At 42.4% G+C, this 27,059-nt stretch overlaps 1 protein-coding gene across 5 annotated transcripts in view; it reads right to left on the bottom strand.

Annotated features, from left to right (window-relative positions):
- The window catches only part of LOC139161912 (tetratricopeptide repeat protein 39A-like), a 53,418-nt gene that overhangs the window by 22,648 nt on the left and 3,711 nt on the right, over nucleotides 1–27,059 (bottom strand). The window contains exons 1-6 of one of the 5 annotated variants that reach the window (XR_011558171.1): nucleotides 19,819–19,923; nucleotides 9,835–9,930; nucleotides 7,558–7,689; nucleotides 7,089–7,156; nucleotides 5,220–5,287; nucleotides 1,457–1,521 (exon numbers count right to left, since the gene is read on the bottom strand). Coding sequence is in view for 4 of the 5 variants with exons in the window: in XM_070741660.1 (XP_070597761.1) it covers nucleotides 1,457–1,521; nucleotides 5,220–5,287; nucleotides 7,089–7,156; nucleotides 7,558–7,689; nucleotides 9,835–9,930; nucleotides 19,819–19,850 (461 nt within the window). In the remaining variant the exon portion in view is untranslated. Of the gene's footprint in view, nucleotides 1–1,456; nucleotides 1,522–5,219; nucleotides 5,288–7,088; nucleotides 7,157–7,557; nucleotides 7,690–7,884; nucleotides 8,046–9,834; nucleotides 9,931–19,818; nucleotides 19,974–19,993; nucleotides 20,075–27,059 lie in introns of those variants that run through there. The other 4 variants (XM_070741658.1, XM_070741660.1, XM_070741659.1 and 1 more) reach the window with 4 other exon arrangements.

The following is a 27,059-nucleotide window of genomic DNA, read 5'->3' as shown; positions in this document are numbered from 1 at the left end:
GCTCTGTAGCCGCAGATTGCTGACCCCTGAACTAGGATATTGTACACGACAAGAGGCTTTTAATATGAAGGATGGTATTGGATGGGGCTGGAATTTTAGTTGAGGGGTCACCAAGTTTTGCCATAGGAATGTTGTGCTTAACATGTAAGAAATGCAGTATCCCTTCTGGACGCATTGTATGGGTTACACTGTGAAGGCAGCAAGGTTGAAGGAAGCATAATTTTCCTTTAGGACAGGAAACATCTTTAAGTTTAAGTTTAATCAGATTTGTATGCCGCCCCTCTCCGCGGACTCGGGGCGGCTCACAGCAATAGCAATACAATGTAAGACAAATCCAATATTTAAATTAATTTAAAAAACACCAAAAGTTAAAAACCAATCATACACACTAGCGTACCATGCATAAATTTTAAAGCCTAGGGGGAAGGAACATGTCAATTCCCCCATGCCTGACGACAGAGGTGGGTTTTAAGGAGCTTACGAAAGGCTAGGAGGGTGGGGGCAACTCTGATATCTGGGGGGGAGTTGGTTCCAAAGGGTCGGGGCCGCCACAGAGAAGGCTCTTCCCCTGGGTCCCGCCAACCGACATTGTTTAGTTGATGGGACCCGGAGAAGACCCACTGGTCGCTGGGATTCGTGCGGCAAAAGGCGGTCCCGGAGATATTCTGGTCCAGTGCCATGAAGGGCTTTATAGATCATAACCAACACTTTGAATTGTGACCGGAAACTGATCGGCAACCAATGCAGACTGCGGAGTGTTGGTGTGACATGGGCAAATTTAGGAAAGCCCATGATAGCTCTCGCAGCTGCATTCTGCACGATCTGAAGTTTCCGAACACTTTTCAAAGGTAGCCCCATGTAGAGAGCATTACAGTAGTCGAGCCTCGAGGTGATGAGGGCATGAGTGACTATGAGCAGTGACTCCCGGTCCAAATAGGGCCGCAACTGGTGCACCAGGCGAACCTGGGCAAACGCCCCCCTCGCCACAGCTGAAAGATGTTTCTCTAATGTGAGCTGTGGATCGAGGAGGACGCCCAAGTTGCGAACCCTCTCACCCAGGGTGATGGACGGACAGATGGAATTGTCCTTGGGAGGCAAAACCCACAGCCACTCCGTCTTATCCGGGTTGAGCTTGAGTCTGTTGACACCCATCCAGACCCAACAGCCTCCAGGCACCGGCACATCACTGTTGCTATAGCCTATGTCTCATTAATCTACAGAGTTAAAATGGAGGGTAAGATTTAAACATTGTAATGCTTCCCTCTTTACAGAGTAATCTTGCTCCTATGGTCACCACCTAAATATACCTGCCTGGGACAAGCGGACCAGAGACTTTTCCATTCCAAAATGTGGCACGTAGAGCTTGTCTTTGTCTTATACTCCTCACTAATGTTCTTTCTCATTCCTACTTTTGATTTTACCCCTTCATTTACCCAGACCTGCCTTTCCAACTTACCTGTAGATGAGGTAGCTGTTACGCACCTTGATTCCTCCTTTTATGAAATTGACCATGTTTTCATCCTGCAAGAAGCAAAAAGCCTCCATGAATAAAATAACCGCAGTTTGCTGGGATGATGTATATCTAGGCCAGTGTTTCCCAACTTTGGCAACTTGAAGAGATCTGGACTGCATTCGCTGGCTGGGAAATTCTGGGAGTTGAAGTCCAGATCTCTTCAAGTTGCCAAAGTTGGGAAACAATGATCTAGGCAATGCCACTCACCACTTCCTCACACTTGGCCATCAGCAGGATGACTGCTGAAGTGTTGAGGCTTCATTCCGCCAGCTTGCTCTCACCAAAAGAAATTAATCTCAAGATAAGAGGGAAAAACTAATCTCTAGACAGTTATCTATATCTGACCTTCTTGCCTGATTTGTTTCATAGAACAAGCATTTTGCAATCCAGTTCTGTTTTCTGCCAAGCAAAGCTAATACAGTTCTCATGCATAGGTGCAAGATGTGTCTGTGGAGGAGTGTGAAAGTTGGCAGGAGCGCAGCTCCACTCCTTTTAAAGATGCAGCTGGCACTGATGCCTGTACAAAAGCTTGCATTGTGGGCATTGCATTGTGATACTCATCAACCATCTTGCTGATTTTGACATACGCACATAGACATCCCTGAGCTACAGCCTTCAAGTGAATAGTAATTTCAGTGTTAGAATTTCCTAATACTGGACTTACAGGGACTACAAGGAAAATTGGAAAACTAAAAGAGCCGCAGTTAGGGGGGGGGGAGAGTGCCTTTGCTCTGCTTGTCCTGCAATTTCCATAGTTAGCACAGATATTTGATTAACTGAGACTGAAACTTTCCAGAGAGTCGGTCTGCTGGCCTAGAAAAGAGGAGATTGTGAGGTCTAGTTCCCCATCAGACATGAAAGTTAGGTGGGTGACTTTGAGCCAGTCACTCTCTCTCTCTCTCGACTCAACCTACTTCACAGCAGTGTTCCCTCTAATTTTTTTCGGGGGTGGGCGGAAAAGTATAGTGTCTGAGCGGCAGTCCCTTTGGGACTGGGCGGCACAGAAAAAATAAACAAACAAACAAACAAACAAATAAAAAACCCACCCTGTTTTGCCTCAGAGAATTTCAAAATAAAATACTGTACTGTGTGTATATAACAGTGAGCTCATAATAGGGCAACTCTATCAATATCAAAATGCCACTTAAATAGTTGAGCTAGTTTCAAACTAGATTTTGATTTTCTTTCTCTCTTCCTTACTCCCATTCTTTTTCTTTCTCTTTTCCTTCCTCTCTTTTTTCTATCTGTTTCTCTTTCTTCCTCTCTTCCTCTCTCTCTCCTTCCCTCTCACTCTTTCCCTCTCGGCTTCTGGGCAGGTTTGAAAAACTCTGAGTTGATGATGATTTTTAAGTGAGCGATTGCTCACTGCTCAGCTTAGAGGGAACTATGCATCACAGGGTTGTTATTGTGGAGGAAAGAGGAGGAGAAAGGAGAATTATGAACAATCAACATCTTGAATTACCGTATATACTCGAGTATAAGCCGACCCAAGTATAAGCCGAGGCACCAATTTTTGCCACAAAAACTGGGAAAACCTATTGACCCGAGTATAAGCCGAGGTTAGAAAATGCAGTGGCTACTGGTAACTTATAAAAATGGAAAACAATAAAATTACATTAATTGAGACATGTTTTAGAATATTTATTTTAAAGAAAACCAGTAAACTAGCTCTGTAAATTTAAAAGAGGGTAAACAAATTAACAATATTAACAATAAATTAAAAAGTAAAAAAAGTAGCTCGATCAGCAACAAAGCTAAAACCTAAGAGTTAAAATCCTTCAAAACTGGATTCCTTCTCATCATTAATTGGATTTACATTATTGTTCTGTTTTTATATATGCTGTGAGCCACCCTGAGTCCTTGGAGAGGGATGGCATACAAATCCAATTAAATAAATAAACAAACAAACAAACAAATAAATAAATAAGTGTATCCAAAGAAGAGCTTCAGCATTAGCTGCTGTGAGGTTATCAGCATAGAAAACCAAATACTGTAGATAGATAGATAGATAGATAGATAGATAGATAGATAGATAGATAGATAGATAGATAGAGATAGATAGAAAGATAGACAGACAGATAGAAAAATAGATAGATAGATAGAAATAGATACAGATAGATAGATAGATAGATAGATAGATAGATAGATAGATAGATAGATAGATAGATAGAAAGAAAAATAGATAGAAAGAAAAATAGATAGATAGAAAGATAGAAAAATAGATAGATAGATAGATAGATAGATAGATAGATAGATAGATAGATAGATAGATAGATAGATAGATAGATAGATAGATAGATAGATAGATAGATAGAAATAGATACAGATAGATAGATAGATAGACAGACAGACAGATAGATATAGATAGAAAGATAGATAGACAGACAGATAAACAGATAGAAAAATAGATAGATAGATAGATAGATAGATAGATAGATAGATAGATAGAAAAATAGATAGATAGATAGACAGACAGACAGACAGACAGACAGATAGATAGATAGATAGATAGAAAAATAGATAGATAGAAAAATAGATAGATAGACAGATAGACAGATAGAAAAAGAATTCCTGTCTAGCTCTGCCTCATAACACATTATTAGATCCTATCCAAGCAAGGACAGCAACTACCACAAAATACCATTTTTTAAACAGTTTAAATCCTTTCAAAGGAGGGGGAGGAGAATCTGACAGCAGGGGGCCTTTTTAATCCAACTAAGGGCAATGCAGAGAGAGCAAGGAATAGTTACTGTAAACCTGTTGACAAATACACACAGGGAGTAAAAAAAAAAGCCTCTGGGTTTCAGCAAGAGGTAGCTGGCTTTTTTCACGGGGGGGGAGAGGGGGCATGCACACACACACACACACACACACACACACACAACCTCACCGGCTTCCCATTGCTTTTTTCCCCTCTTGGTTGGAGCAAATGGCTGCCTCCTTTGCTTGAGCCAGGGAGAGGAACTACGGCGTGCGAGAGGGGACAAAAGCTGGTGCCTCTTCGCTCTGGCTCAAGCAATGGCGCCCTCGTGTGGTGACTTTGTCAATGACCCAAGTATAAGCCGAGGTTGTGTTTTTCAGCCCATTTTTTGGGCTGAAAAACTCGGCTTATACTCGAGTATATACGGTACCTATAAAATAACAAAGGTAAACAAACATTCTTATAAACAAACAAACTCAATGCACAAGCTCTAGTACAGGAAGAAAAATGCTGAAATATATTTCTTGGATTCTGCCTTCCAGATTTCTTACACTTCTCTATCATAGTATTCTCTCTCAGAGTTAGGAACTACTGTTATACTGGGATAGAATTTGCAATTAACTTTGAAGCACTGAAGGGCCACACTTACCTTTCCCTACCAAATCGGTCCTGGAGGGATGGCATTGACATGCGCGCAGGTGGCAGTGGGGGCACATGCCCCTGCATGACATTTTGCTTCTGTGCATGTGCAGAAGCAAAGAAAGGCCAAAAATTGCCAAAATCTCACACTTGCATGCATCCTCATATGAGGTTTTGGCGATTTTGGTCGATTGCTTCCCTGCATGCACAAAAGCAAAATCTTGCACGGGGGTGTGCAGGGGCTCATGGTTGGGATGCCCAGATGCACACACACACACACACACACCATTTCCGCTACTTGGTAAGCAATCCCAGGCATACGAGGGGCAGCCCAATACTCATTTGAAGGGAGAAGAATTTTCTTACCTGGAGGAAGATGAGGGCTGCCCGGTGCAATAAGCATTCTGCATAACATACTTCAGCATGCAGTTCCTCTGTAACAGGGAAACATGGATTTAGGGAGTACTGTATGTCAGGGGTGAAATGCTTCCTGTTTGGACCGGTTCGGGCATACCGGTAGGGGCTGATGCCAGTGGTTCACTGTACAGGTAGTGATGGATGGATGGCCACGCCCCCGAACCAGTCTGGTCCCTACCTCCATATCCACTGAATCACCTGCTCATCTGGTCACCACTTTTCCTTTTTTTGTTGGGATTTTTTTGGGGGGTTTTGGAATGGCTGCTTTTCCCGCCACACTTTTCCTGCCACTCGACTCGCCACTTCCAGTCCACCCGCTCCATCCCCAGCCTATATAAGTTGTTCCCTTTTGCCACACAGGCACAGGTACTTGCTTCACTGATGCCTCGCCTCATCTGGAAAACTCTCCGACAGCCGCTCACTCAAAAAAGGTAAACATTGCCAGTTGCAGCCTAGCGTAACTGCTCTTTCAATCCCTGGGCTCGCGCAGTTTACGCAGCCCCTGTGGATTGTTTGTGGGCCTTGTGCCACCCCCACACCCAAGTCCTCCAGTCGCCACTCGCTCGCTCATCCTGCCCCACCCAGTCATTGCTCTGCAGCTTCCCTGCCTGAAGCGCTGCACCCCTAATCTGCCTGCCAGGTAAGTCTGTGAAGTCGTGGCCTACCTAGCTGCCCGTGCCCCCCCACCAACCATCCCAGCCTGCCTTCCCTACTCCATTCCTCACGGCCTGCAGTCCCAACATAAGCCTCGCCCACAAAACCAGGAGGAAAAGTTTTCACATTTCACCTCTGGATTATGTGCATTATTTCAAATATTGTCTCTATTATTCACCATAGTGACTCATACTTTTGTTATGTCCTACTGGAACTATCACAATATGTTCTCAGAAGCTTCAATTGGTCCAAGGTGCAATGGTCTGTATGTTAGTCAGTGGGAGCACATTACACACTAGTCCACACCTATGAACCATAATTGTGACCAGAAACTTTGTTGCTAAGTTGCAGCAGCACATATGGATTGTTGGGTGGAAAGAGATAGGAGTCCCAACCAATTAAGGAACTCAGGGGAGTACGGGAGAGATAAGCAGGTGCCACAGGGGATGGGGAACTTCAGGTTGGCATGGGATCCAGAAAAGCCAGCAGAAGGTGCAGGCCAAAAGAAGCCTTAGGCGGCCAGGCAGAGATCGCAAGAAAGTAAGGGGGTGCTGCAGCTGGGCATGCGCTGCAGAAGATAAGAGGGCCAGGAGGGCCACAGATTTTCCTTGGGAGTACTCCGTGATGGGCTTCTCAGGAGAAAAACAGCAGGCGTGACTTACTGGGGTGACTTATAACCTCCCTGCAAAGTTGCCCATTGACTCTGCTTGTAGGAAGCTATCAGGGAATATCACAAATTGCGATCACCTGATGAGATTCTCTGTAACGTTGCGATCATGAGCTGGGCACCCAAATGCTGTATGTTATCTAAAATACCAGATCTAGAGATGGCCTGTTATGGGGTGGACTGGACAATATCTTTCTTGCAATTAGATGTTGACATCCTCCCACATTTAGGAAACTATCACCTCCCTCGTCAGCTACTTAAAGGGATCAGTCCGGAGGCGGCAGAGGATACCCATAAAGAGGATCCGTTTCCTCGGAGGACAAAAGATTCCCAGGTAATGCAGTAGCACTTTTCACTAGATCCTGCTTATCTGGAATCAAGCAAGACCTGAGTGGATTTGTGCAACTTTACACCTACTCCCTCCTACCCTCCCTCTACATTAAGACAAATAAAATATTGTCTTGATTCACAGCATTTTGAACTTTAACTCTTCTCACCTTCCGTAGAAGCGTCTCCACCTTGCCTACTAGTGAAGGTACCAGCCACAGTGGTTTTCCTCCGAAATCTGTCAGGGAACCAAAAGCAACTGAATTATTAGGCGATCACAAGTCACCAAACGCCCTTAACCATTTTACTCCATCAGCACCTTTAAGCAATCCTCTACTATTTCTGTAGGTTACATTCATCCCCCAATCATTTGTCCTTTTGCATCCACTTTTTCATTCCGTTTTAAACTGAGAAGGGAATAAACGTTTAGAATTGCAGAGCTTGTGCCTTGTTCAAGGAAGAATTAAACATACACCAACTAATGCAGCAATCAAGACAGACTTGGGGAAAATGCTGGTTATTTAGAAGCAATGTTCACGAGCCGAACAACTTGTCATCCCCTCTGCGGCAGTCCCAGACCATGGCTGCAGAAACAAATATTCATATGCTCCATTTCAATGGTGTGTGTGAACTACACACCTCTGACAGATCTCCTGGGCTTCTTTCATGGTGTGCCCTGCATGGACAATGTCTTCATGTTCAAAGGTCATCATGGCTTGCATCTCCAGGATGGTGGCATATATTAAGGCATGGTACATGCTCTCTCCAGTCCTGCCAAAAGGGGTTAACAACAAAAGACAAGGTTCAAGGCAATACAAGACTTTGCTGATTATATTTATATTTATGATACACACATATGCACAGTACTCTTTCCAGAATTTCAACATCTTTTTTATATCGTGGTGACCAAACTGTATGCAGTATTCCAAGTGTGACTTTAGCAAGGCATTACAAAGTGGTACTAACACTTCATGGGGTCTTGATTTTATCCCTCTGTTAATGCAGTTTAGGATTGCACTGGGGTTTTTTGGTGGTTGCAGCATGCAGCAGGCTCATATGTAAATGATTGGCTACTGGGAATTCAAGGATCCTCTCCCGGTTCCTGCTGCTATTGAACCAAGTTTCGCCTAAGCTGTACCTGTACATTTGGTTTTTCTTGCATAAGTGTAAACCTTGTTTTTTTCTACAATGAATTTCATTTTGTTAGATAGGGCGCAAGTTCAAGTCTGTCAAGAAGTTTTAGAATATTCAGTGAAACTAAAACTCTTCCATTGAACCTTACAAAGTCCAATTACCAATTAAGTTCAATCTGGGAATCAATTCAATCTGGGAATCAAATCAATGCAGTTTTATCAATACCAACACAGAAATCTACGGTTGTAGCTTTTTTAGTATAATAATGAGATTCAGGAAAAGTCATTTTTAAATTTGGGGGGGGGGAATTGTGCATGGATTTCAACTATTTCTCCTAATATTTATTCTACTCTCCCTCCCCATCTGCACCAGTGCTTTTGCAATTGGTACAGTAATGCACTTGCACAGTTGATTTATCTGTGGATTATTGTATTTTGGGTAATCTAGCCATGGTCTATTAACATACTGCACTAACAGGCTAATCCACAATATGATTCATCTGATGTAATTTGGGTTTGGGGGTTAGCCTTCATTAAATGAATGCAGCTTTGCCATCAGCTTTTGCTAATGAAGAGGAAAGTGTTACTGCTTACAAGGGTGGCTTCAGATTTCATCAGAATCATAGACTTAAACTAGAATGGAAGACAAAAATCAAACTCTTAATGTGCATTCTAGTTAAGGCATTTGTACGTGTGTTACTTCTTGTAAGCTCAAAACATAGGCAAAAATAAAGTACAGTACATTTAATAAAATACAGTAAAAATTATCTTTCATTTTAACAAAATGTGAGTCAATGTAACAAATTAAAGTTATCCGGTATGAACATTGTATTCATTTTACCTTCTAAACACCACCTGAGATACATACATTTAGCAATCCTTTCAGAATACATAACAGTAAAAAGGTATGTTTTCCATAAATGTTTCACTTCATAGAATGACAGTTGCAGTAAAACAGTTTCCCCATTGGTTTCCCTATCCTTGTTTTAAATTATAGGAGTCATAAACCCTGTGTTCCTAAACTGCATCACTCAACACTGCACAATCTTTACCTACTTCGGGCTTGAATAACACCTATTGCTAAATAAATTTTGTCTTCCTTCTTTTCCCTACACACAGGATGTATAACTTTCTCTATCCTTACAAACAGCAGCCAAAGGAATGCCATGGGAGTGCTGAAGGTCATGCAGTAAAGAGTTGCTCTTACTAGTAGCAGACATGTAACCTTCAATAACATTTAATTCTAGATTTTGCCACCCAACCTACCAGCACAAGACTGGCCTCTCTGTAATAAGTCTCTTAAAACACCAACTTCCAGCACCAATATATTGTTAGAATACTGAAGCATATATTCTGCTACCTTCCCCACAAACTACATGAAATGCTTATGAGCTGAGTCTCTCACAAGGGAACTCGACGGCTGCTTGCATATGAGTATTGTGGAACACTTAGCACTGACTTTTCTGGAGAAGCTAGAGGAACATAGTTTGCCTTATTTCAGATGTGAAAAAAGACTCTAGCAAACCAGGCTAATTTTCCCCCCCCCCCCCAACTTTGATTTTATTCAAGCTCAGTGTGAGAAGCAAATCTCCTTCCATTGCATCTCGCAGAATTGCTTCATCTCTATAGTTGTGAGCACTGTAACTGGGGTTCTCTAATTGGAAAGAGCTGGAGGAGGATTTAATTCAACAGAACAGCTGGGAACCCTGGTAATGGAGGGGGGGAGCTGATATCCGGCTTGTCCTGTGTGCAGGATGAATCAGCTTGGGCACTTCTGATTTACCTGGGCTGCAGCATTTCCAAGCTCTTACTGAACTGGTTATGCAGGAAACAGTTCAGTGCCTCCATGCACTCGGCTAAGGCAGTCTCCAGGGAAGTGCTGCGGGTAAGAAAAGAGGGCCGGTTATCACAGGTGTACTTCTAAGATTTGGAGTAATACACATTTTCTTGTAGCTCCTGTCCATTTAATTATTAGTTTTAGTCATTTGTAATGGGACTTTCCCTTAAATTAAACATTTGATTTGGATGAGACAATAGTAAGGAAAAGGCACAGATAAAGATATTTTGTGGACTCCTAAGTTTTGACTAGTGAAAAATGTGGTCCAAGTGGGCAGCCATCAAAAAAGGCATTGATTTACCTGTATGGGAAGAGAAGCTGTATCAGTTTTAAGAGCAAACTGCAGCATTTAATTCTTCTATACAGAGGTGGGCTTCTAAGGTGGAACAGGGATGTGTGCTTACCCCCGTGACTCTCAGTGCTAGCAGAGTCCAGCGCAATTATGCTACTGCACCTGGGCAGGTAGCAGAATCACACATGGAGACGCAGGTGCACCCGTGTTTCAGCGGGTTTTTTTGCTTCCATGAGCGCAAGTCACCATTCCATCTTAGCAGCCCACCTGTGCATCTACATAAGCTGTAGAAGGTGCCCAAATAGATAGGAAAGCAATAACTTGCTCACTGACTGATAAAAATAAGTGTAAATGTGCCCTGCTTTTTTTCTAAAGCTATAAGAGAAACTTCCCAGATCTGAGGGTTTCCGTCCCTCCTATAGGGCTCAGGAAATGCTCTTCCTCTGGGGTTCTTGAAGGAAGTGCTTGGATACTTGTCACACCTTGTTTAGCTTAGGTGCCCTCCCAAAGACAGAACTCTTACCTCTGACAACATTAAGCAAATGCGGTCTTTGCCAGCACAGTTACCCCACCTTGCTCAAACAGGACTGGTCTTTCAACAAACTTTACAACTGGTAAAGTAGGTTTTAGGCTGTCACCCTCGGGAAACTTTAGACAACTTTTCCTGTAAATGTAGTGACCCAGAGCTTTATATTGCTGCTGACTTGGTTTATCTAATAATTAGTTTCCTCTGCATTAACCTATTGTAGCTCTTCAAAATTCAAGACAAGCGTCTTCCCCAAATGTAGCTAAACATGTCAGGAATTCAATGTGCAATTCTCCTGACAACATTAAGCGCTAGCAATACAATTGCACACCATTTCAATTTTTAAAAATGGGGGAGCACTTAGGAAATTACAGTAGATTTATTTTGATTGACCTCAAAATTAGAAAGGGTCATGAGTAGGAAATAGGAGATAGTTATAATTATCAAGAAAGTGCACCAGCAAATAGCTAATATATGTAGAAAGTTATTAGGGTGAACGGAATGTAAACTGGCAAAGGAAGCAAAAGGCAACAACAACTATGTGGACATGCGAACCAGTTTGTTCTAGTGGTTAAAGCACCAAGTAATAATAATAATAATAATTATTATTATTATTATTATTATTATTATTATTATTATTATTATTTATTAGATTTGTATGCCGCCCCTCTCCGAAGACTTTTGCTGTAGAGGAACATTATCCCATTGCCAAAAGACTCTCCTAGAAACCAGGAGATTGCGTCTTCTAATTCCACTTTAGGCATGAAAGCCAACTGGGAGACTTTGGATCAGTCACTCTCTCAACCCACAACATCAGCATTCGGTGACAAGCCAGTGAGTCATTTCATATCACAACCAATGGATCAACAGTTGGTTGATCTGGGGAAAAGTGGCATTTGCAAGAAAACACTATGAAGAAAAAGAACAAATAATTTGCCATTGCATCTGTTCATTTGCTTTCCTTTTGTGTTGTGCCCCATATATGTGTACCATGAGGAACATAGGTTAGTTTGCACATGCTCTGTCATGAGGCGATGGGACTACAAGGAAGAGTGGCTTAGAAGGGAGGAGTCCCCAGGGCTCTAACGTAGCACTCTGTGGCCTTTCCCACATACATTGGGGGGGCATTTTTCTGGAATGTTTTCCCCAGCAGGCTCTAACTGGATCTAGCCTATTTTGGAACCTGATCTTTCTTTTTCCAGTTTCTCACCCACACCATATTTTGTTCTGCTCTGTTCCAGTTTTGGAGAATTATTCTGCTGACAGAGAGATGTAGCTTCTCCCCTCCCCTCCCCAGCCCAGTCCTTTGCATAATTTCTTCCAACATTCTATTGGCTTGAAGGGAATAAAAAGGTGTTTTTTGACTCTGCTGAGTGTAAAAAGGGGGGGAAAGAGTTACACAGTATCATCTTTGCTTTGTTCTTCTCCCCAAAAATGGAAACGGAATGATGTGCAAAAGAAGCTAAGCAGAACCAACTGACACCAGGAGAGAATGGCAACTCAGGATATGGGAAGACATCACAAATTTGGCTATCACAAATACATTTAAATGCTCTTTACGCATGAAAACATTAAAGTGCTGCTTTTCAAGATTGGCTAAAAATGATGCCAGTTGCAGGAACAGCTGACTACATTTTTAGCCCTTGTTCAACCTCAGCAATGAAGCAGAGCAGAGGTTCTGATAGCAGCAGAACTGAGAAAGGGAGAAACCACGATAGAAAATGCTTTCTTTAACCCAATTACTGGCAGGAGTCTGAGCGTTAGAGAAACAGCAGCAAAACAGGGGTTCTCCAGTGGGAAGAGAAATCAGGAAAATGGGTCTTCAACTGCCATTTCATGGGAGAAGTTGGTATTTTGAGAGCCAGGGAAATTCATCCCCCAAAGACCTGCTCCCATTACCCAAGCAGGATAGAATAGCTACCCATGAGTGTCAGCTGAAGAGTTATGTAGAGCCAAGAGCCCTCCAAAGAAGAAGCTCAATGATATCTGTCCAAGACTACAGGATATGTTATCTGGATATATAGCAGCAGCACACAGATGGCACACCTTGAAACATCCATTGCAAGCTCTTATTCATATTGGCCAACAGCCCATTTCTGACAAATGCCAAATGCCAAAATCATATATTTCTAGTTGTCTATTAGTTCAGTGTTGGACACCTGGTTTAGAGTTACACAATTCAGGCTCTGTGTCATAAACAGTGATGGTCAGCCATATCTCGGGGAAGTGCCTTTGCAGATGATATTCCTGTGGTACAGTGGACTTTCCATAGGGGACTGTGGGACATTTGAATGTCAGAAGAACTTACACTCAAAAGATTTGCTACCTTTCGTCTCACCAAAGGTTGTCTGAGCATTGTGAGAGATGGCTTTTGCTCAGTGGTGGGTTGCTACCAGTTTGGTGAACCGGTAGCGGCAGTGGCAGAAGGCAGAAGGCACAACCCACTCACCGGACATCATCAGAAATGCTCAGTGCATGCGCAGAAGCATTGCACGGACACAAAGCGCACTCCCGTTCCCGAACCGATAGTAAAGGTAAGTGGAACCCACTTCCACTTTTGCTGTAGAGAAACATTATCCCATTGCCAAAAAGCAAATAGCTCTAAACATTAGAGATGGGACATACCTTACGTGCTTAGTAGGAAACAGGACAGGCCTCCAACTCTAAATTAATATTAGAACAACCAGCTGCAGATTTAAACCACGAAGATAGCTTACAATGGTAGAACTGAAAAAACAGTGTTTTCAGCTAAGGAATTTGCTTTGGCAGGTATGGGATAAATGCCTGTCTTCACACTAGGGCCAGAAAGACACATAAATAAGCCCATTTATGTGTCTTTCTGAGAACCCAGAACCAAATTATCTGAAATCCCAAATTGGTTTGTGAAGTTTATCATCTTAGAGCAACTTTTTATGGTGTTTGAAAAAGTATAGAGTATGGGCCTAGTGATAAAAAACTGGAGAATTGGCTGGAATAACGGATCAATATAACATAAATTTAGAAACTGTAGTTGCTGGTTCCTCCTGGTACAGATCGATTCACCCGAACTGGTAGTAATCTACTGGTGATGTCATGATTATTATTATTTATTAGATTTGTATGCCGCCCCTCTCCGTAGACTCGGGGGCGGCTCACAACAGAGATAAAAAACAATACATGGTAATAAATCTAATAATTAAAATCTAAAATAACAGTTTTACATTTAAAAATTCTAAGAAGAAAAAAACCCCAATATATAAAATACATACACACAGTCATATCATGCACAAAAACTACATAGGCAAGGGGGGGATGTCTCAGTTCCCCCAAGCCTGACGACAGAGGTGGGTTTTAAGGAGTTTACGAAAGGCAAGGAGGGTGGGGACAGTCCTAATCTCTGGGGGGAGTTGATTCCAGAGGGTCAGAGCCGCCACAGAGAAGGCTCTTCCCCTGGGTCCCGCCAGACGACATTGTTTAGTCGACGGGACCCGGATAAGACTAACTCTGTGGGACCTAACTGGCCGCTGGGATTCGTGCGGCAGAAGGCAGTCTCGCTAATATCCTGGTCCGGTGCCATGAAGGGCTTTATAGGTCATAACCAACACTTTGAATTGTGACCGGAAACTGATCGGCAACCAATGCAGACTGCGGAGTGTTGGAGTAACATGGGCATATCTTGGAAAGCCCATGATTGCTTTCGCAGCTGCATTTTGCACGATCTGAAGTTTCCGAACACTTTTCAAAGGTAGCCCCATGTAGAGAGCGTTACAATAGTCGAACCTTGAGGTGATGAGGACGTGAGTGACTGTGAGCAGTGACTCCCAGTCCAGATAGGGCCGCAATAGGTGCACCAGGCGAACCTGGGCAAACGTCCCCCTCGCCACAGCTGAAATATGGTTCTCTAATGTGAACTGTGGATTGAGGAGGACGCCCAAGTTGCGGACCCTCTCTGAGGGGGTCAATAATTCCCCCCCCAGGGTAATGGACGGACAGATGGAGTTGTCTTTGGGAGGCAAAACCCACAGCCACTCCATCTTATCAGGGTTGAGTTTGAGTCTGTTGTCACATGATGATGTCACAGAACCAGTTCTGTTGGTGCCAGTCCATGGATACCACCATCTTTTGGAAGGGGGATTTTTTGGAGAATTCTTTTTATTTTTTAAGAATTTGGAGAAAATTTTCCACCAGGTTTTTTTCTTCTGCACATGCACAGAATCCGACTTTTCAGCATTGCGCATGCATCACCATCTTGTTTTGGGTTTTTAATTTTTTTTTATTTTTCAGCACTGTAAGTGTGCGCAAAGTGTGCGTGCGCCCACACAGCACAGGAAGAAGTGAACCAGCAGTGAAGTGAAGTTAGAACCCACTCCTGGAGATGACAAACAGTGAACTAGAAAAAGTTACCATTAGATTACTACAGAACCAAGAAAATAATTATACCCTGTGATGTAAATGACTGGCTCTGCATCACACTGAAAAGATATCAAGTTGAAAGCATATTTCAGGGACCCAGTCTAATACCTATGCTGTTCAACATATTTATAAAAAATTGAATAGAAAATGTGATTATTAAATCTGTGTACAAGAAAAATATGGAGAGGCAGCAAATATTTTGGGGAGAGGGTAATGTCAAGATTCATGGCAGAAAACATCAAAATGAATTTCAACAAGAATAAATTTAACGTTCCGGATTTAAGTAGGAAAACCTGAAGGTATAAATTGTAGGATAGAAGAAATGATCCTGGGCAGCTGCATTTATGAAAATAATCTGGGTGTCTTGATGGATCACTGACTGAAATAATGTGATACAGCTGTTAAAATTGCAAATGCCATCTAGGTAGTATTGATAGAAGTATACCAGTAATACCATTAAGTTATTGTTCCTTTCTGTCAGGCCATGTTTACAATATTCCATCTATTTCTCAGCACCACATTTTAGGAGGGATTTGTAGAATAGAGGTAGTCCTCAACTTTCAACCCTTCATTTAGTGACTGCTCAAAGTTACAACAGCAATGAAAAAATGTGGCATGACCATTTTTCACACTTATGACTGCTGCAGGATCCCCATGGTCACATAATCAAAATTCACATGCTTGGCAACTGGTTCATATTTATGATGGCTACAGTGTCCCAAAGTCATGTAATCACTTTTTCCCACTGTCTGACAAGCAAAGTCAACGGGGAAGCCAGATTCATTTAACACCCGTGTTACTAACTTAACAACTGCAGGGATTCACTTAACAATTGTGGCAAGAAAGGCTGTCAAAATGGCAAAAACTCAGTTTACAAGTGTCTCTCTTAGCAACAAAAAATTTGGCCTGAATTGTCATTGTAAGTCGAGGACTACCTATATATCCATAGCCCCAGATGGTAAGGGATTTGGATGATAAACTTACAAGGGATGCTTAGAAGCAATATTCATGTTTTGCCTGAACAAGAGAGTTTATGCCAGTTAAATGGCAGAGCAAGTTAGTAGTGGGAAGCAGAGTTGATGAGACACATGTGCCCAGAGATAGCTTTACAAGCATGGGGGGAGGTGGTATCTACAATGTAATCATTCCTCAATATTTCAAAGGATTCTAAATTAGCCTTGCTCTTAGGTCACACTACCAGCCACAATAATCAATAACGGTTTAATGGACTTTGCAGTTTCTCATGACTATGTTAGGTACTAATATTAGAACCTATGGTGATCAATAACCAATTAATGACAATTCCACATCTTTGTCAAATTTGTCTCAGTCTAGGGTTACTTATTTTGCAATGTGGTAACTCCAGCAGAGTTCTGTATTAATATTAACTTGACTTATTCAAGAAAAATGCATGCCACTGAATTAAGAGGTATCTATCATATCTGCTTTGTGGATAGTGCACCAGCTTGGGAGAAATAGAGAAGAATATAGACAACTTTGTGTTTTTCTAAACAATAGCAGGACTAAATTGAGAGTGCACCAACTCAGTGAGTGAGGTGGCTTATCAGTTACTAGTAAACAATGGGAGCAAACAGCAAACAGCAGGGACAAAATAGTATTACCACTGGAATCGAGTCATGACAAAAGTAAGGATGATCATTAGATGGAAGGAAAGAGATACAGAAAGGCTGCCATATATGATTTCTGAAACCCAGATATAGTAGTAATCCCACTAAAAGGTGGTGACCGTCCTAGTAATTAGCAATTGCAGCATGTTCAAAGCCAGAGGTTGCTTCAGCTCACACACAAGAATAATCCAGTTCTTTCTGGAGGTATCTGTGCAAGACCTCAGTACTATAGAAAACTTTTATCTCCCTGCAATCTCATGTTTTCATTTCATTTTGATTAGCATGTTTGAATGCATATGCACATTCATTAGGTATATATTTTATGTGGGTATTAGGGACCAGAAAAAGTGCCAAGATATATATCTATAAATTAATTAACTAAATACATGATGCACAACAAATTTAATTTGAAAGCTATAAAAATTGTCTGTTGAAATCAAAAATTCATGCTATAAACCTGGAAGACCCTGATTCAAATCCATTCTCACAATAACAGTTGATTGGGTGAACTTTTGTTCAATCACTTTATCTCTCAGTCTAACCTACTTCACAGAGGAGTTATTAATTAATTTTAACTATAGAATCAGTAACATTCAAGGCAGGTAATTCTGAGCTAAAAGTAGAGCAGAAAAAGAGGTGTGCATACTGATTTGCAGCAGCAACTCCCTTTACAAATGATACTAATATTAAGATAGTATTTTTTTAAAAGTAGGATTTCAATTTCCTTGATTCCCCCAACAAATATTATAGAAATTGTAGTTCTAAAGAATTAGGGAAATAAGATTTTCTAAACAAGGGTTAACTGATATACCCTATAAAGAAATTCTCTAACTTTTTTCAATTTATTTGTTTTGCTTTAATTTGGGGGAGTTAAAATTAGTAACAGTGGGATGCTAGCTGCAAGGGAATAAGAGTGGCTATGCCCCATGCTGCATCTCTGTGATCAATTATTTATCCAGATGAATTTAGTAACAAATTATTATAGTAGTAACTGTAAAGCACTGTGAAGCGGTATATAAGTCTAAATGCTAAATCCACCTAATCAATATTGATGTGGTGAACTTAAATTAATGCCAGTCACTTCCTTATTCAGAAGTTGAACACTATCTTTTTCATAACCACAGCTCCAGAAGAAGGAGCTCATTCCAAACTTGGGTGGTACCTTATTTCTTGTTTTATTTTTTCCTGCAGGTTCATTTTTAATTCTATTTAAAAGCAATTTAAATTGGATGGGGACCCATCTGAAAGTTTTGCCCTGAGAGTTCTACTTACAGCTAGGAGTGAGTTCTGGCTTACCTCACTCCCGGTTCGCTTCCTGATATGCCACACGGGCACGTACGCATTGCGCGCTGTGCGGGGGCACACATACACAGTGCTAAAACCCCAGCTTCTGCACATGCTCAGAAGCAAAAAACAAGATGGTAGCATCATAGGTGCTGCCAAGAGAGCCAGTTTGGGGGCGTGGCAGGCCTGGGTTGCTGCCTATTTGGCAAGCGGGGGGTGGGGGTGGGGAATTCCTGCTACCAGAATTTAGAACCGTTCTATGGAACCGGTCCAGACCAGCACGAATCCACCTCTGCTGACAGCCCTGCACTGGCACAATCGACTTGAAGCTGTTGCTGGGACATCTGGGTGACTGTTATTAGAACTAGAATGCTACTTTAAATGGGTTTCTGGCTCATTCCATGTAAGAGCCACTCTTCTAGTTCAAAAGGGTGACAATACCTGTGAATCACAAGCAGGGAAAATGGGTATGCCTCTAAAAATTTCTACTATGCTGTTACCAATGTGGCAGAGTGGATAAAGGGTTGGGCTAGGGTCAAAAAGACTTAGGTTCACAGCTATTGACTTTGATAGATTTTGGGCAAATTACTCTTCTTTAGCTCAATTGCCTCTCAAATTGTTATTGTGGAGATAAATGGAAGGAAATAATGAAAATAATGAAAGATGGTATTTTAAAATTCAAGTTTCAATTTTGCAGTTCAGCAGGCAGATTTTCTATTCCAAGTATTCGCTGTTTAAATTGAACTTCTATTGGGGATGCAGATATGACAAGACAGTCACCTTCGATTATATGATTAGAATTTTCAAGCATGGAAAGCTTATAGGTAAATAATTATTTGCAAACTCCTCAGAAGCATAGCCGAAGCAGATTTCGCTTGGGTTTGGGGAAAAGTTAGACATAAGCTCAATATTTAACTGCTCAGTTCCCACCATCCAGCCTTGGAACGGGATAAAGAGGGAAGAGAAGGAAACCGAGGCGAAAGGTCCTGAAAAGGTGGATGGGGACGAGGTCAGCAAGTGGGCTTCCCTGGCGGCTCCCGGACTGCCTAGTCTTCTTCCTGCGTCCCCGCCCAAGGAGACCCCCCCACACACACACACATCTCTCCCAGCCATCTCCCGCCCCGATCCTACTCCGCCGCCCCCCCAAACCTACCATCCCCGGAGGTGAGGGATCCTACTACCCCCCCTAGTCTCAAGTACCAGCTGTAAGGGGGTAGCGCCCATTTTGGAAACTTTCGAGCGGCTTAATAAATCCCTGTCAGACTTTTGCTTTCTCTCGCGGGGAACTTGGCTGCGTTTCTTTGCCGAAGACCAGACGCTGGCAGGGAAGCGGAGCGGCCCTTGTGGGCTCCTGCGTCTTCGGGGCGAGCCTGGCCTTGTGGAGTGAGGGGTCTCTCCCCCTCGAGGGAGGGGGGAGGGGGAGGGATGCTTCGTCGCCTCAGGCTGCCCAACGCCTCAGGCTGGAGCCATCTTCGCAAACCGGGCCTGGCTCAGCGGCAGGGGCCTGGAAATCTGCACCTCAGTCCCCACCCCCACCCTCAGTCCTCGGCCGCTTAGAGCCACGTTCGTGCGTCCGGTGGGAGAGAGCGCTTTCCTCGGGGTTTTTTTTTTTTTGCGCCCACCTGCCGGCCCGCCCGCCCGGCCGGGAGTGACTGCATTGCGGATACTTGAAGCGGGCGAAGCAAAGCGCTCCCCTCGCCAGGGGAAAGAAAAAGAAAGCGGGGGACGTAACAAGAGACGCGGAGCCGACGGCTTTCTGCACCCGCGGCCGGCGCTGCAGGCCAAGCCCGTTTGGCCCGCCGCCTTACCTCGTCCTCCTGTGGTCGCTTTCCAGAGCCATGCTGGAGGCATGAACGAGCAGCGAACCCAGCCCAGGAGTGAGACTCACGACTGTCGCTCCGAAGCCTGTGAGACGACACGCAGGCGAAGCGGCCGGTCCGGCCTGGGCAGACTCCGCCCCGCAGGTGCCTCGCTTGCCCCTACCTGAGTTGCGCTGCGTAGGGTGACACCGCTGCTCTGCCACCGTTTATTTGGTCGCCCCATCGCGGAGTTTCCTTGACAAGTTTGGGGGAAGGTGGAAGCCGATAGCGCCACACAATCGCTCTTCCCCTTCCCTATTCCTCTTGCCCAGCAACTGCTACTTTTGGTATTTGTTTTCTCCTGGGGGGGGGGAGAGCTCTTAAAACCGCTTCCCTGTAGGGAAGATTTTGCCTACCCTCTGGCTAGTCAAGCAAAAGCAAAAGGTCTATATTGACCCCATCTCCTCTAAAGGAGGGTATAGGAAGCACCTGCATCCCTTTCGGCAACTCTGAATTAAAACGGGTCAATATTACTGTCATACAAGATGCAAGGTTGAGACTGAGAGATTACAGGTGGTCCTCCTTTAACAAGTTTGGGATCTCCCTGGCTTGCTAAGTAAAACAATAAATGTGGTTATGATCTCACTTCAGCTTTTCTTCACTTTATAGATCTACAAAGAACATAAATGCAATGTTTTGTCATAAAGTTACTTTCCATCACTATCAGAATAAGAGTTGGAAGGGACCTTGAAGGTCAGTGAGCTGTTCAAGCAGGAGACCCTAGCCTATACCCAGAAGTGGGCTGGTAAGGTGGAATAGTGACATGTGCTCGCCCCCGTGGCTCTGAGTGCTAGCGGAGTCCAGCAGTGTTCCCTCTAATTTTTTTGTGGGGTGGGCGGAAAAGTATAGTGTCTGAGCGGCAGTCCCTTCGGGACTGGGAGGCACAGAAATAATAAATAAATAAATAAATAAACAAACAAACAAACAAATAAAAGACCCACCCTGTTTTGCCTCAGGGAATTTCAAAATAAAATACTGTACTGTGTGTCTATAACAGTGAGCTCATAATAGGGCAACTCTATCAATATCAAAATGCCACTTAAATAGTTGAGCTAGTTTCAAACTAGATTTTGATTTTCTTTCTCTCTTCCTTACTCCCATTCTTTTTCTTTCTCTTTTCCTTCCTCTCTTTTTTCTATCTTTTTCTCTCTCTTCCTCTCTCTCTCCTTCCCTCTCACTCTTTCCCTCTCGGCTTCTGGGCAGGTTTGGAAAACTCTGAGTTGATGATGATTTTTAAGTGAGCAATTGCTCACTGCTCAGCTTAGAGGGAACTATGGAGTCCAGTGCAATTACACTACTGCACCTGAGCCATGGGCGCCCCTGTATGTCCGCGCGTGATTTGGTGCAGGTGCAGTAGTGTAATTGTGCTGGACTCCACTAGCACTCAGAGCCACGGGGGCAAGCACACGTCACTGTTCCACCTTAGCAGCCCACTCTGCCTATACCATTCCAAACAAATGGGTTGTTCCAGGACTAAACAAGATTATTCTACTATAATATAGTGGAAGTTTACAGTTAGTCTTCTCTGACCATTTAATAACTATTAAAAGTCACAACAGCCCTGAAAAAAGTGACAACCAACCAATCCTTGCAGTTATGACTCACAGTGTGTCTTAGAGGCATGTGTTCAAAATTTGGGTACATGGCAACTGGCATGTATTTATGACAGATGCAGCCATTTACAATCTTCTCAGGGGGCTTCTGACAAAGTCAATTAGAGTAAACCAGATTCACTTAATGACCACCTGATTTAATTGCTTGGGTTAAAAAAATGTTGAGCATGACTCACTCAACTGCATCACTTAGTTCTGGTTCTAGTTGTGGTTATAAATCTAGGGCTACCTGTATAGTAGAACTCGGTGTCAGATTAAGGATTGTTTTACTATAGTAACTGATGTTGTCAACTTAGACCAACTCAGAAAACAAAAACTACCTCTTCCTCAAGTCAGAGCACTGAGATCATCCTTTCACAAAAGATTCAATAATTAAACCTGGATACTCTGACCCAATTTAAGAACTTTTGATGACATTCAACTAAAGCTACCATATTGTATCCAGTAATGTAGCCAGGAAAAGCTATTCTAAGATGTTTTGCTGCCTAAACCTTAGAACAGTGATGGCGAACCTTCTTTTCCTCGGGGGGCCAAAAGCATGTGCACACATGCTATTGTACACACTTGAGTGCCCACAGTTTTCCCTAGAGCCTGGGGAGGGTGAAAAGGGCCTCTCCTACCCCCCCAGGAGCCATGCAGAGGCCAAAAACAGCTGACTGGTGCACACATGCATGCTGGAGCTGAACTCGGACAACGGCTCATGTGCCGGCAGATATGGCTCCCCGTGCAATAGGGTCACCATCATTGCCCGAGAACAGTGATGGCAAACCTTTTTTTCCTCGGGTGCCGAAAAAGCATGGGTGTGCACTATCGCACATGTGCCAGTGCCCACAACCATAATTCAATACCTGGGGAGGATGAAAACAGCTTCCCCCACCCCTGGAGGCCCTCTGGAGGCTGAAAATGGCCTATTTTTCAACTTTTGGTGGGCCCAGTAGGCTCATGTTTCACCCCCCTCCCCCAGGCTCCAAAGGCTTCCCTCGAGCCAGAGGAGGATAAAATGCCCCCCCCCCGGAGGCTCTCTGGAACCCAAAAACGCCCTCCCAGAGCCCCTGTGCAAGCCAAAAATCAGCTGGCTGACACACACTTGCACGTTGGAGCTAAACGAGGGCAATGGCTCACATGCCAGCAGATATGGCTCTGTGTGCCACTGTCTGCGTGCCATCATTGTCCTAGAACAAAGATTTAAGATAATTTTTCTCTTGACAGCGGTGGGAGATAATATCTTCCACCACATCCTAGGGCAGCAGACTAACTTAGAAGGTGTAGGCAAGCCATATAACCTTCCCTCCTGACTTCCAGCTTCATCACTAGGACAGGCTGTGGTTTCCAACCCGAAAGATATAGCTATTATTGAACCAACAGCCATTATAGCAATTATTTGCATGGGGAGAACCCAGGGCTCATTGGACTAGCATATAGAAAATGATTTTTAAAATGAAGCGGAAAAAATCAAAACTATGCAACTAGGACAGTGCCCATGAATGGAAGTTCCAGATTTCAAACAGATAGCACTGACTAGACAATCTATTTCTGATTCACATTTTATTTATAATTATGTTCTTGTAACCATAATCATAGTAAATACAAAGCAAGATAAAAGCTACATGCTATTGGCTTATTTATAATGTGGCTTCTTAAAATAGTATAACTTCCATTTTCTTTCAGGTTTTTACTTATAAGGAAACACTATCATTAGAAGGGGCGGGGTGAGGATGGGCCGTGAAAGTATCATGAGTTGGCCCAGCTGTTCCCTCTATCAACTTTGTTAAAAGCCATCAGCCACCACTTCAGGGTAACAAGATGCCATGGAGTGAAATGAAAGTTACCAAAAGAAAGGTCAGCTTCACAAAGAGGAGCCTTTTTATGTATATCTCCTGTAAGAAGCAAGGTAGCTTCACTTTCTTCCATTGATCTGTTCAATCCATAAGGTGGTCAAACCTGCTTTTTTTAAAAGAAAAAAAAGTGTTGGTGAACGGGGAGATGGTATGAGGAAGTCCAAAGGGGAAATACTTCAAGCAACTGGTTATCTGTTTAATAGCAAAGAATTACATGATTTTTCATATAACTCAAAAACTATGTTTGTATAATCAGGTCTATGTGCAAGAATATGATAGAATTCTACATTCTGAAATAAAGATGCAGCTCAGCTCCCAGTAAAATTAAATTAAAAATGCAAATTCTTCATGATAATATTTGAAGTTTTTTTTCTTAAAGGACAGGAAATATAAGTTGTTTGCTCTGTGGACATTGTGCATGGAAAAAGTCATTCCTATATACTCTTTTATGAATGTTCAGGAAAAAAATATACAGTATATATTTTATTCTCCAAGGATTTCTCAAATTTTCATCAGATACTTTATACTGGCATTTAACATCCAATGTTGTTGATGCCTGAAACAAATTTTGCATTATTTGATAATTGTCATGCAGTACAAAGAGGCTTATGGTTTTAAATTGCCAGGAAAAAAAATCAAGTCAATAATTGCACATTGCAAAAGATTTGTGGCAAGTTCTTCTATCATATTTTTAATTGACATGAGTTAGCGTTGGTCAATATCACTGACAACATATTTACTAATATACTGTAACACTCATTATAGAACAAGTGTACAAAGTAATTATCAGTAGCAATAGCAAAGCTACCTATAAAATCAATGTTTCAAAGAAGCCATAGCTTTTCAGATTTGCAAGCTATAATTAAGCCATATTGTTGATTTTATTAATGCCTTTATTAACTCTTGACAACTGCCTGGACTAGCCCCATAGTTTTCTTCGCAGGAGTTTGGAAATGATTTGCCCTTGCTTGCTTCTTAGGGCTGAGGGACTGACTGACCCAAATCCTCCAAGCTGGCTATGTACATAACCCAGGACTGGAACTCATAGTCTCCCATTTTCTAGCATAGTGTCTTAACAACTACACCAAACTGGCTTTCTATATTATTTATTAGAGGTACTGTATATATATTTACACCAAATTAGTTAGACAGCACATTATTTTAAAAAAAGTCCACCACTTCACTCCACTTGTAAAATGTACAATAATTAGGAGAAATCTGATTTATTTGAAACTGTAAAATAAAGAAATGCCAACCTCTTTTAAAAAGTTTAAAATTTAAATTTAATCAGACATTCTCATAAATAGTGGACCTGGAAAACTCATTGACATTTTTTGTTCATTCACCTACGCTCTTCTTTTATGGTCACTTTTTTTAAAAATTAGATCTACAGTTAGAAACATAGAAGACTGACGCCAGAAAAAGACCTCATGATCCATCCAGTCTGCCCTTATACTATTTTCTGTATTTTATCTTAGGATGGATATATGTTTATCCCAGGCATGTTTAAATTCAGTTACTGTGGATTTACCAACCACGTCTGCTGGAAGTTTGTTCCAAGGATCTACTACTCTTTCAGTAAAATAATATTTTCTCACGTTGCTTTTGATCTTTGCCCCAACTAACTTCAGATTGTGTCCCCTTGTTCTTGTGTTCACTTTCCTGTTAAAAACACTTCCCTCCTGGACCGTTTTTAACCCTTACATATTTAAATGTTTCGATCATGTCCCCCCTTTTCCTTCTGTCCTCCAGACTATACAGATTGAGTTCATTAAGTCTTTCCTGATACGTTTTATGCTTAAGACCTTCCACTATTCTTGTATCCCGTCTTTGGACCCATTCGATTTTGTCAATATCTTTTTGTAGGTGAGGTCTCCAGAACTGAACACAGTATTCCAAATGTGGTCTCACCAGCACTCTATATAGCAGGATCATAATCTCCCTCTTCCTGCTTGTTATACCTCTAGCTATGCAGCCAAGCATCCTACTTGCTTTCCCTACCACCCCGACCATACTGCTCACCCATTTTGAGACTGTCAGAAACCACTATCCCTAAATCCTTCTCTTCTGAAGTTTTTGCTAACACAGAACTGCCAATACAATAGTCCAGAAAACAAATGCACCTCAGCCAATAATTGTAGAAATTATGGGGCTGATGCTTCTAAATCACGTTGTACTATAACAGACATATTTCAAACTGCTGCCTTTTTCCACTTGAAGGGATACAGGAAAACGTCTTCCATGGCACTTCCACAAAAGCCAAGGGCTGTTGTTTCATCTCCTAGCAGCCATCTGGCCTTTCCACTGCCAGCCCAGTGGTGCCTCAAGTGGAGGTTCCTTAGCAACTGCAATGCGAAGCCCTAGCAACAATATTCCAGAGACCTGTCTTTCACCATCCACCCCTGAGGAAACTCTGGCAAGTCACTCTCTTTTGTCATTACCTAGTTACTTGCCAACAAAAGCTTTAAGCCCTGAAGGGGAAATGGACAACCTAAACTAGGATTGGGAAGGAACAAAATAGACACAGAAAATAATATGAAAAGGGCTGTTTATTTATTCGATTTTTTAAATGCCGCCCTTCTCCTTAGACTCAGGATGGCTTACAACATGTTAGAAATAGCACTTTTTAACAGAGCCAGCATATTGCCCCCACAATCTGGGTCCTCATTTTACCCACCTCGGAAGGATGGAAGGCTGAGCCAACCTTGAGCTGGTGAGGAGATTTGAACCGCTGACCTGCAGATCTAGCAGTCAGCTTTAGAGGCCTGCAATGCTGCACTCTACCCACTGCACCACCTCGGCTCTATCTATCTCTATCTCTCACAGAAAAAAACATTGAAACACAGTAATTTTGGATCTAGTCAGGTTACCCAGGTTGTTGCAAGCAGATTCCACAAGGGCAGGAAAATTCGGATCCTTTTCAGAAGGCTCCAATTCAACCGTAAGACTCTCTACAGCTGATCTTAGGAAACTTCCTTTTTCAAGTAGTTTAAGCAGTTAAAAATGCTAATCAGACTTTCTAGTTCAAGGCAATTCCATTTTATTTCTGCAATTTTCTTTGCTCATACACCTTACACATCTACAGAAAGCAGCCTAGAGGTTTTGAGTCAACATTTCTTGCCATAGCCCATATCCTTTTACACTTTTCTCAAGCTAAATCCACAAATCACCATGCTTCTTTACATTCCAGAAATTTTCATTATCATTACCTCAATAATAATTTAGGGCTTCAGGCCCTAAATCAGCTATCCCCAATTTGGAATGCTCTGGTTTTGTAGTTGGCTACACAACTCCCAAATCATCAGGATCAAATCTATCCATAGAACAACCAAGGGATTCTACAGATAAAGAATGATAGTGCAAGATGACACATGCCACTAATGTACCTGGCTCTCATTAGGCAATGCTTTTAAATTAATTACGCAGCATCAAGGAGTCTTAATGTGACTGTATTTCAGGTCATTTCTTTAAATTATAGCTATGTAATTTCACATGGAAAAGAAACATTTTAGGACAGGGATGTCAAACTCACATCATCACTGTATTGGAACCCTTTTCCCCTTTGCTAAGCCAAGTGCGGGTGTGGCCAGCACATGACAAATCTGACGCACGGGCCCGGGAGTTTGACATTTGCTGATTTCACCATGCCTACCAACTTTGCCTGTGAGCAGGTTTTTTAACATTCTAGATCAAACAGATCAATATTTTCTAATCTTATGATTTGAATAATGGATTAAAT

This window comes from Erythrolamprus reginae, chromosome 2 (genome assembly GCF_031021105.1).
Source record: "Erythrolamprus reginae isolate rEryReg1 chromosome 2, rEryReg1.hap1, whole genome shotgun sequence".
NCBI lineage: Eukaryota > Metazoa > Chordata > Lepidosauria > Squamata > Dipsadidae > Erythrolamprus > Erythrolamprus reginae.
The sequence above is the reverse complement of the archived record's forward strand: the minus strand, read 5'-3'. Positions and strand labels throughout refer to the sequence as shown.